This window comes from Coturnix japonica, chromosome 6 (assembly GCF_054131305.1).
Source record: "Coturnix japonica strain WE chromosome 6, WE-NBRP24, whole genome shotgun sequence".
NCBI classification, from domain to species: domain Eukaryota; kingdom Metazoa; phylum Chordata; class Aves; order Galliformes; family Phasianidae; genus Coturnix; species Coturnix japonica.
The window spans coordinates 22,623,670-22,634,106 of record NC_140668.1 but is presented as its reverse complement, the minus strand read 5'-3'; the positions used below and the strand labels follow the sequence as shown (position 1 = coordinate 22,634,106).

The following is a 10,437-nucleotide window of genomic DNA, read 5'->3' as shown; positions in this document are numbered from 1 at the left end:
GGCTCATCATCTATGACGAATATATATATATATATACAAAAAGCAAACGTGGTCAGAGGCTGAACAGGGTTTCCAAAGAGGTGGTAGAATCTCCACTCTTGGATATACTCCATGATTTTCCCAGAAAGGCCCTGACCAACTGTGTCTAACTTCAAACCTCACCCTATTTGTGGGGTTGGAACAGAGCCCTAACTGTCGTTTTCAACATAAGCAGTCTTACAACTTACAGGAATAGGACATGACTTGGAATCTGTCTGGATAAGATGAAATAGCCAGCAGATGGGAAAAAATCAAACACCTCCTAGGCAAGAACAAAGTGCTTGGCAAATAAGTTGATTTTGTAGTGTGGCTCTCAGAAGGAAGAGGGCATTTTAGTGAAGTGTCTGCAAAGACATGGAAAAATCTGGTGTTGTGTTGCTACAGAGGGGAACAAGGCAGGGTTCAACACATACATCAAAACACATCACAATGTTTATCAGGAAGCTCATGATCTTGACTTGGTAAGAGATTTAAAGGCAGAGTTAAAAGCAAACAAACTGAGAATAAGTCTGAAATAACTTTATTGAAAAAATATTCCATAGAAGTCAGTGGCAAAGGCATCCAGGTGTGATACAGCAATGCTACAGGCAGGCTCCTTACACATCTCCCTACACAACTGGAAGCTCATTCACTTCAGAACAGCCACTGTCTCCATGTATACCGGTTTCCAGTGCTTTGTGAAGCATCCCGTTACATCACTAAGCTTCATTACAGTGTAGGGAGCAGAGTGCCTTTGTTTTAATAACATTAGCTATAACTCTCATTTTTTTCCTAGGAGAGCTACAGAAGGCCTTGCAGGTCTGTTGGGAATGCTGTTGGTAACAAAAAGCATCATTCCCACCCATCCCAGCTCATTCAAAAGCCTGTCTGAAAGCATGTAGCAAAATGCTTTGTCAATTAAAAAATATCCTTCGTAAGAAAAACAGTATATAAAAGATCATAATATTTACCATAAACGACCAAAAAGTGACTGTGCCATTTCCCCTTAATACACAATATTATTATTAGATGACATTACATTAGAAATTCACACTACAGTACATGCCATATTGCTTTTCTCTGAAGCACTCTGCAGCAGAAGCCCCACTCAGTGCCTGGGCAGGGCTTCATGGCAGACCAGCAGCTCCCATTTAGCTCTGCTGTCTCTGCAGAAGCTACCAAGAACTTGGCCACCACATTTTGGGAATTAGTAGAAAGCTGGATGATGGCAAACCAGATGTTTGTAAAATCAGTGTTGCCCGTTCTCAGAAGAAAATACATTACAGAAAACTTCTGAATAAAAGGATATTATATATTACATGTTGCTGGTGTCATCAATGAGATGATGCACTTTTGGCTGTGTTTCTGTGCCAGTTTATTTGCACTTCTTCCAGTGAGTTCTCATCTGATGAGAACATACAGCTGAGCCACAGGAGCAATCAAAACCACCCTGGATTACTTTTCTTCATCACAAACACTGGAAGACTGACAGACAGAGAGTTGTCAGCCTGCGGTCTGGAAGTAATTTACATTGATTATTCCTCATTTCAACTTTCAGAAACCTGGGAGGTGTTAACACAAAAGAGCATTCACTACCTTACCCTCCACTTCTCCAGGAGGAAGGTTCAGTGCCCCTGCTGCCTGCATACACAGCCATGTAGAAAAGGAGCAGAATACCCTGGGAATGAAGTTACTGCCATGAATGAAACTCTGGTGATGTAACCTTTCCAAATAACTCAGCAAGAACTTAGTAACTGCATAATCCTGAAGAATGGCAAGAGTAGCCTTCTCATTTAAATACGTGCATATCAAATTCTCTGACATCAGCAGTAACCCATTCAGACATTGTTAGCATAGGTGGCTTTTGTTGTTATGGAGGATTTTTGTTTGCTTTCCTTAAGAGAGAGCTGGCAGCAGCCAGAGCCCCTCCCTGTACAAAGCGTACAAAGTTATCTCCAGCTAGAGGCCCTAGAGCATAAAGCCCTTTCTCCTGAGTACATTCATAAGTGAATGGGTCAACATCTATGGGATTCCTCTTGGGATTGACTGGTTGGTCACTGTCCATCGCCAAGTCAATGCCATTATTCAGCAGAAAGGAGAGGTTGGGATTTGAACCAGTTAGAACAAGAGCCATGGAAATTTTAAAAGCTTTCTGGCAGCCGTTTTTGTCTTGAAGGATACATTTCTTGTCCTTGCCAAAAGATAGAACATGGTGCTCAGGCAGGCTAACGTAGCACTCATAGGGCCCAGCACAAGCAGCTGACTGTTCCTTCATCATCTGATGGACTTTGTGGTATTCAGGGTACATCATTTTGGGTAGCTGGTTAAAAATAAGACCTGGATCGCTGACTCGTCTCCGAAAAACATGAATTACTGGAATACTGCAGTGGTGAGCAAAGAGAATCGCATCAGCAGCTGTCAAACCAGCACCTACAATCAAAACTGGATCTGATGTGATACCAATACTGTTGTTTTTCACTGCTTCCTCTAGGGCAGAGAGCTGGTGATGGACATAGGAAAGGTTCTCTCCCTTGACCCTGAGCCAAGTGGGACTATCATACGTTCCTGTAGCTAAGACCACATTCTCTGCATAGACAGTGAAGGGCTCCTTGTCACCTTTGACAGTTTTGACAAATCCATCCACCTGAAAGACCTCCATATTCTCCTCACTGAAGTTCCAGAGCAAGTCACTCTTCTGTAGATCTTTCTGTGCGTGGTTGGAGATGCTCTTTGCACTTACTTTCCTCACAGAGGTTACAACAGTCCCACATCTAAAGTTCTTCTGCAGCCCTTTCTTCACTACATAATGCTGGTAGTATTGAGCAATGTCTTCTGCTGTGGCTCTATGGTTTCTGAGGCCCCTGCAATATATTACAAAGGTCAAGCAGCAGTTAAGTAAGAGCCTGGAATTTCTTACTTCTTCCACTGAATGTATCCTAGAGCTATCTAATCCGTCACTACTACAGGAGGCTTATCTATTTTCCCTGACTTTAGCTAAGTTATTCCCAGTATACAGAGCTGGTAATCAGATTTGGAAGCTGCTGGACAGAGGAAAATTTTTAATACAAATTCCATCCCTAAGAACATGGTCACTCATTCACTCTTTTCTCACATGTATCTCACTGCTATTCCACTTTCAATTACTAGACTCTAAGGCTTCAACAGTTACAGAGTAGAAGCATCTGAGAAGCTGTGGAGTATCTCAGATTATTGTATTTATCATTAGGGTCAGTAGCAGTAGCTGTAGAAGTCAGACAGTTCAGAAGAACTCATAGTCTGAATACTCTGAGTGACCTTTCAGAAGAATCACCCACTAAAGATAGGCAGCTGCATTCAAGAAGTCCAGCCCACTCCAAGTTCCCAAATAACATATGGATGCTTGCAAGAAATCAGACCATGAGTATCTCACCTTTTCTTTTGCTTTAGCCAGTCCTTGAACTGGAGATCTGGGAGTCCCATCCATTCCCCTCTGCTCAGGGTAATCATGGAGCCCTCAATAGACTGGAGCAAGAAACAGTTAAAGGGCATTCAGTTATTTAATGTAAGAAGCTAAGTGTAACTCAAGTTTCAGTATATCTCACAACAGAAGAAGCCAATGATTTCATTAGATGCATTGGCATGGATGAAACCCCCCATTTTCTCCAAAAAGAACAATTAACTGGAAATATAAATGCCAGTCCTGTTCACCCTTTTAAAGCTCTTACACCTCTTTGTACATGCAAAATCAAGCATGTGTGAGTAGCACACTGGAGTACCTTCAACTCTCCAGTCAATGCATTTGGCTATTTTATAAAATACAGTTGTAAGCAGTTAGTTAGGTTTTGGTTCACATACATGCCAGGCACCTCCTGGAGGGTTCTTGCCAAGGACCAGGTGGGAGATGGCTCTTTCAGTCTCGTGCCTCCAAGTGAGCACAGATTCTGCACTCACACCAAAGTCTGTATCAGGTCGCAGAAGGGTATCAAGCAGAAGAGCCACAGGGCTGTTGGATCTTCCCTCTAAACCTTCAGACAGATACTCCAGATCCTAAAGAGAGATAGATCAGATGCTGTGAATGCGTGTCCTGTCAGGCTGCAGACTGTTTATAACTGCTATACTTCCAGACACTGTTTTTGGAGTTTTGTGAAGTTCATTTAATTGCATACAGCCCCTGTTACTGTTTGAGAACTTTCTTGAGGATCTTAGCAGTGCTGGCACTTCACACAAGGGAAATTTGGACAACTAGAATGCTTTGCTTAAGACTCATTCTGTCTGAGTGTGTTCTACACACTCTGAAAATTCAGATGAATACATCACTTATAATAAACCCCCCGAGCGCCTCACTATGTTGATAAACTAACATCTTCTGCTAACAAAGTCATTTTTCTTTATACAAACCTGGTCCAAAATGGACACATCTGCTGCCTCTTCTAGTTTACTTTGAAGAATGGGATGAGGATGAAGAGAGTGTCTTTTGAAGTAAGGTGTGTAGCCTGTCAGCAAATATGAGAGGCAGATTCCAGAAGGTCCATTCCCTGAAGAGACACAATGGAGATGTTTTTTTTTTTACTCCTGCAGACAGTACAGCCCTTTAAGAAGTGTTTTAAGCATCTTGACCAAACCAAAGGTTAAGATGCACACTTCAGACACAATCCTTTGTATTTTCAAGCTACAGATAACCCATCAGACACAGCTGGGGAAGTCTTTCTGCCCTCACATATCCCCTTCTGCTCCCCAGCCTCACCTGAAGCTTAAAGTCTCTGGCCTGCTGACAAACTCAGTCACTGCTCATCAGCTTTAAAGATCTGGAAGCTGGTCGCTTACTGGAATCAGCCCCAGTCTGTACTGCAGGCAGTGCGTTAAGGAAAAAAGCCTGCTGTGCCAAGAGTGCCTCAGAATATAGTACTTCTGACTGGCTGCAGGATATCTGACCTCCTCCTGCAGACAGTGGAAAGACTGCAACTGCAGAGCCCAGCAAGAGCAGCCTATGGAAACTTTTCACATGGCCGTCCTCCAGCACGTTTAATATTTCACAGTGCCTGGATGACAAGCCGTCAGCCTCTGGCTCACAGCTGCTCACAACGGAGTGACTAACAAGCATTACATAATGCAGTAATGATGGAGGGGAGGGGAGCTGAAGTGACACAGCAGCCTGCAGTGGGTCATGTTGACACAGTGCCCATGCTGTGTGTGTGAACCACTTGAGCAAAGGCCACTTCTCCAGGCAGCAGAGATGGGGAGGCTTGGGCTAACAGCGAGCTGAGCTATGCAAAAGGGCAGAGCCTGCCACAGCTGGGGCCAAAGTCTGCTGCGGGTCAGTGTCTGGGATATTCCATTCCCATGAAAGTTATCCAGAAATTAAAAGCAAACTAAACTGCAGCTGTGATAGAAACAATACACATTTCAACTTGGTCCTTTGCTTTAGGACATCCCTGAGACAAATTTAAGCACTTGAGTGCACAACCCTTGAATATGCATGTGTAAAATTTTCTCTCTGAACGACAGGTAAGTTGGATATGCACAGTCATAAGCACAGCTTGGGGTCCAGTGCCTGTGCTAGAGCACAGCTCATAGTGTCTCACTCAGAAGAAGGTGTCCATGTCACCACTTAGGCTTGCTCACCTTGTACTACAAACCTCCTGTGTCAGAAGGGGTGCAATACATTTACTATATAACCTGTTTTTAAAAACTGATGACAAACAGCAGCTTTTTACCATTCTGTACAATTTTATATAAAATCAGTATCCATCCCAAGAGATTCATCATGCATTATTTTAAAAATCTTTGGAAAAAATAAAAACAAACAACAAAAAAAACACCCTATAACAGCATTTGTAGCAATTCCTAAACAAATGATGGAAAACAAAATAAAAAAAAAAAAATGCATATATACCAACCACCTACTCATCCCCTAAATCAAGCACTACTAATCAAATTCCTGTGAAGTAATTACCTCACAGTGCAATGGTTCCAAACACTTCTAAACACCTAAATGCCCAAATAAGCACCAGTCCAAAAGTTTACCATATTTGTTATAAGATAATAATAATAATAAAGAAGCGCTATTGAATAGCTGGTTCCCTGCTTATTACCACCCAGATTTGGCTCTGCACAAAGCTTGGCTGTCAGAGAAAAAAGCCAGAAATGATGGCCAGGGATTTCTGGTTTGAGTACCAATACATGGAACAAAAGCTGAAGACAAGTCCAAAGCAGTAATGGCACTGGAGAATATAAGGAAGAGAAAGCTTACCTATGATCACCACGGGAATTGTCTTGGACTCACTCTTGTTTTGGTGCCTGCCCAATGCTGAGTACATCTCCCTGTCTGGAAGCATTTAGGCCCAGGAACCAACCTGTTAAAACAGAGTAGTTCTGAAGCATTTCTGCTTGACAAAAAGCTGTGACTGTCTCTAGACCACAGCAGAGAGCTGATCCAAAGTGTTATCCTTGCACCACACACCGTCACACTACGCTTCCACCCTCAGGACAGGCCCACTTATCTTTTCCCCTTCTTAGAAAGGGAAGGATGATTCCCAGATTATATCATAGAGAAAGGAGAGGGCTCATATCTCTCTCTCCCACATGGTTTTCAGTCCCTTCAAGACAGCTCCTGACGTCAGTAACCCTCTGAATGCAGTACCTGACATGTTGCAGCCTGTCAATGAAAACTTCAGTTCTGCCTTTGCTATGTGGAAAAGGACTATTATCACAATCCCCATTCATCACCAATGCCTTTCACTTTTTTGCAGTTGCACATGTGTTTACTAAGAAGTCCCTTGGCTGCAGTTTCAAACGTGAGTTGCTCCACTGCGAGAGGACTGTTTGAGAAGTGCTTACTTGATTCCTGAACCTGTGGATGTCCTCTTAATTCATTTTCCAGAGAAGAGTTTCAGGTTTGAGAAAGTTGAGAAGTTTAAATATGCAGCAATATTATCTTGGAGGCTAAGCTTTCATGAGAGTGGAATGTGCAAAACATCTGATTTTGTTATGAAAGTACTCACTGGATAGTGAATCAAAGGTTTGTTTTCATACTTTGTTGTTGTTGTTGTTTGATTGGGTTTTTTTTGTTTGTTTTTTTTGTTTTTTTGGTTTTTTTTTGTTTTTTTTTTCCATTTCTGCAGGGATCTCAAAATGTTAAGTAACCACTTCTAAACTACACTGTCTCTAGTCCAGGAAAGTCAGAAGTTGCTTTTACTGTGGTAAAATGGAGACTTTTAAAGTTCAGCAGAAGCTTTTGTGTTATCCTACAGGGGGTACAGCTTTTAAAAACATTACTCTCATTTGGAAAGTTAAGACAAAATGCACTGAATGGCAGGACTCTTTTCAGCAGGGCAGACTCTCCACACTTTCCAAACACAGCAAGATTTCTGGCAAGTGCACTGCATGCTCCCACAAGTCTGGCACATCACTGCTTTTGACATAAGCACTGCAGCAGCAGATGCCATCCTACAAGCACAATGCTCTCCTTTAAGCCTGACATTTACGTCACCAGCAACTACTTGAATGCAGTAAGGCCCCAGTGACTGAATGAGCAGCCAGGAAGCCACTGCTAAGTTTAGGATTTGAAGAATCCCAGGCTTCAGTAGAAGACCTGCTGACCTGCAAGGATGTGACAGTTCTGATGAGCAGCAGGACGTGACCATCCCTGGGCTAGAGCAATAGCTATTCCAAGAGGATTGGCTTCATCCAAGTACAGAGAGGAATGTGGAACTAGCAGCTTTGTCCAAAGTTCAGCAACACAGTTTAATAACGCCTACTTACTGCCTAACTACCAGTTCACTGTAAATTTAAGCCATTCTCATGCATTCTGCCTGAACCACATAAAAGACATAATAGTCATGCCTTCAAGTAATTTCTGGCTTGAAAGAGTTGGAAACTTCAGTTCTTAGCTTAGCTGTGACCCATAGGTAGATGTATACATTAAAAAGATGGATTTTTCCATATGTTGCGTCCATATGGGGTGTGCATCCACCCCTTGAGGCACATCCACACCAGAAGCACACCTAACTGGCCCAGCATTTCCTCGGCCTTTTGGGTGGAGCCATGAACCAAAACCTGCATTACCACTGCTGTGTGAATATATCCCCAGATAATTCCCTACCACAAAGCTCCAAAGTCAGAACTGGGGGAAACCAGCACCCATGATGACCTGAGGCATCACAGGGACAGGACAGTGGTGCAACCAGTAAGATGCTCACTCAAATCACCCTAAATCACAGCACTTACCTGGCAGAGGTTTGTTTCTTCTCTGTGGTAAGAGCTATTTATTTCCCTCTCTGTGGCTGCAGTAAATAAGTTCTTATTTTTTTCATCTCTTCTCTCTGTTAAACTACTGGGAATCTGAAAGTGGGAAGCAAGAGCTCTGGAAAGCCTCTGCTCCTCAGCAGTCTGCAGCAGTACACATGGGAAGACTGCGTGCACTCTGCACCCAGTGGTAATCCAGCAGCATCTGCGAGACATTTGCTGGAAGCAAGGCTGCTGAACTGACCCAGCTCTGTACAAAGCAACGGTGCCAGCAGGAGCTGGAAGCAGCGCGATAGCTTGTCATGCTGCCCTGTGCCAGAGCTTTTCTGGGGCAGCCTGAACAGGACAAAAAAAGCACAGGACATTGGTCTGGCAGCCTTGTTTGCTGTAGGGGAAAGTTGCTTGGCTCCCAGCCGCTGTTCCCAGCCACTCCTCCCAATCATCCCAAATGCAGCACAAAGCCAGCAGCCTCAGGCTTGGTGATAACTCCTCAAGTCACCCTCCTCTTTTGTTCACTATATTTTGGGCACATGAAAAAGGAGCTTTTGCTGGAATCAAACTAAACATTAATGGCTAAATGAGCACAGTTGTTATTCTGATGAAATTCCTAGGTCCATCCACATACATGATCATTTTTAGCCATGGTTTTATTCAAGATTTGGGTTCACAAAACCCCATTATGCCCACTGTAGTGAGACATCTTCTGTTGCCTGAAGTTTTTATCCTGGACAAATCTATCAGCACAAGATTAACTATTAGTTTTGCTTCTGTTTATTTTACCATTTAAAAATGTCCTATCCACATCCTAAAGCTACCATTTCTATAATTTATAGTTAATAAATCTACTGCTTAATGCAAAACGAACCAGCTGCTGAATCTATTTACAGGTACTCTCATCCTATAGGCTACATTGACTTTGGGGTGCAAAGCTGCCCAGAGTGTCATAGACACTTGTTCAAACTTTACTTGTAATGACAGGGAAAGTTTAAAGTGTTTCTTTTTATTACTACTATTATTATTTTATGCGCAATGTCATAGTTAGGGGTCTGCATATACACCTCAGCAGTGCAACAGATGCAAAGCTATTCTTGCAGAGACTATTGAAAAGCATACAGCACACTGAAGTTCATGTGAACTCTATTCAAAGCTAGTTAACTGAATGCAAGCTTGAGCTGCATGGGAGACTCAAGCTTCTCACATTCAGCCAGTTTAGTGACATCCATCACTACTGCTCAGGATCCTGCTGCTGGCTTCCTACTTTAAATGAATGTTTTTCTTCCTCTCCATTTGGGAGAACACTGCAAGCTCCAGAGTTCATCTCCTTGCTGCTTCCAAAGCATTCCAGCATTGATGTGATGTTATACAGTTTCTCAGTCTTGGGAAAATGTCCAGCCATCCTGGACCAACCTCTGCATACCTTCTTGACACTGACTTGAACCTAGAGGTACTCACTAAGTGTAACCCCTGGTAGCTCCAGGCTGCATAACTGAAACATATTTTAAGCCAGCAAAAGAAAAAGCAAAGGCAGTGGAACTAAGTCCTCTTTAGCAGAAATAAAAGGTCAAATTAAATCAGTGAGCTGCAAGCAGTTCTCCTTATCGCATCCAATGGACTTTTGCTCAAGTAAGGACCACAAAGCATGTACAATACAGGGAAAGCTTAAAAGAACAGTGCAGTCAGTATATAAACAATGGAAGAGACTAGAAGAGCTGCTGTGATACTCAGGTTGAAACAAGAATGCTATCACAGAAATAACAGTTTCCTTTAACTTGATTTCTTCATCAACTTATCCATTTCATCAACAGCTGTTTAAGTTCTTCAGTGCTTTTAAGAAACAGAAATCCCAGTGTTTTTTGCTCCTGGTAACTTCTAAGTTTCATACTTTCCTACAGCTTTTAGTTCTTGTCCCCGCTTGCACTCTCAGTCTTGCGCAGAAGGCCAGTTAGCTCACAAACATACTGGAAGCCATTGGAAAGAATCAAACTTATAGCACACAAAAATAGCAAGTCTTTCTAGAAACAGCCTGGTGACAGTCAGAAAACAGCAGTACAACAGGCAGGGCACTTATAGCCTTCTTACCTTTACCTGCAGGTCTACTGAGAAGCAAGTTCTGTATGGAAATGCCCGTAGAGCTAGAAAGCCAACCAAAGTATGAGCCTTAGTACTGCCTCTGCTCTAAGACAGCCGTTTAAATAT

At 42.7% G+C, this 10,437-nt stretch overlaps 1 protein-coding gene across 2 annotated transcripts; it reads right to left on the bottom strand.

Annotated features, from left to right (window-relative positions):
• Positions 1-543: 543 nt before the first annotated feature.
• OSGIN1 (oxidative stress induced growth inhibitor 1) lies at positions 544-10,407 on the bottom strand. Of its 2 annotated transcripts, XM_085550851.1 has the most exons (7): positions 10,321-10,407; positions 8,224-8,337; positions 6,248-6,350; positions 4,396-4,532; positions 3,853-4,044; positions 3,428-3,519; positions 544-2,879 (listed from the first exon to the last, which is right to left on the bottom strand). In XM_085550851.1, the coding sequence occupies exons 3-7, from the start codon at positions 6,330-6,332 to the stop codon at positions 1,889-1,891; spliced, it is 1,497 nt and encodes a 498-aa protein (XP_085406977.1). In that variant the 5' UTR covers positions 6,333-6,350; positions 8,224-8,337; positions 10,321-10,407; the 3' UTR covers positions 544-1,888. The 2 variants fall into 2 exon arrangements, with proteins under 2 accessions (XP_085406977.1, XP_015729337.1); XM_015873851.3 differs by lacking the exon at positions 8,224-8,337.
• Between the last annotated feature and the right edge of the window lie 30 nt (positions 10,408-10,437).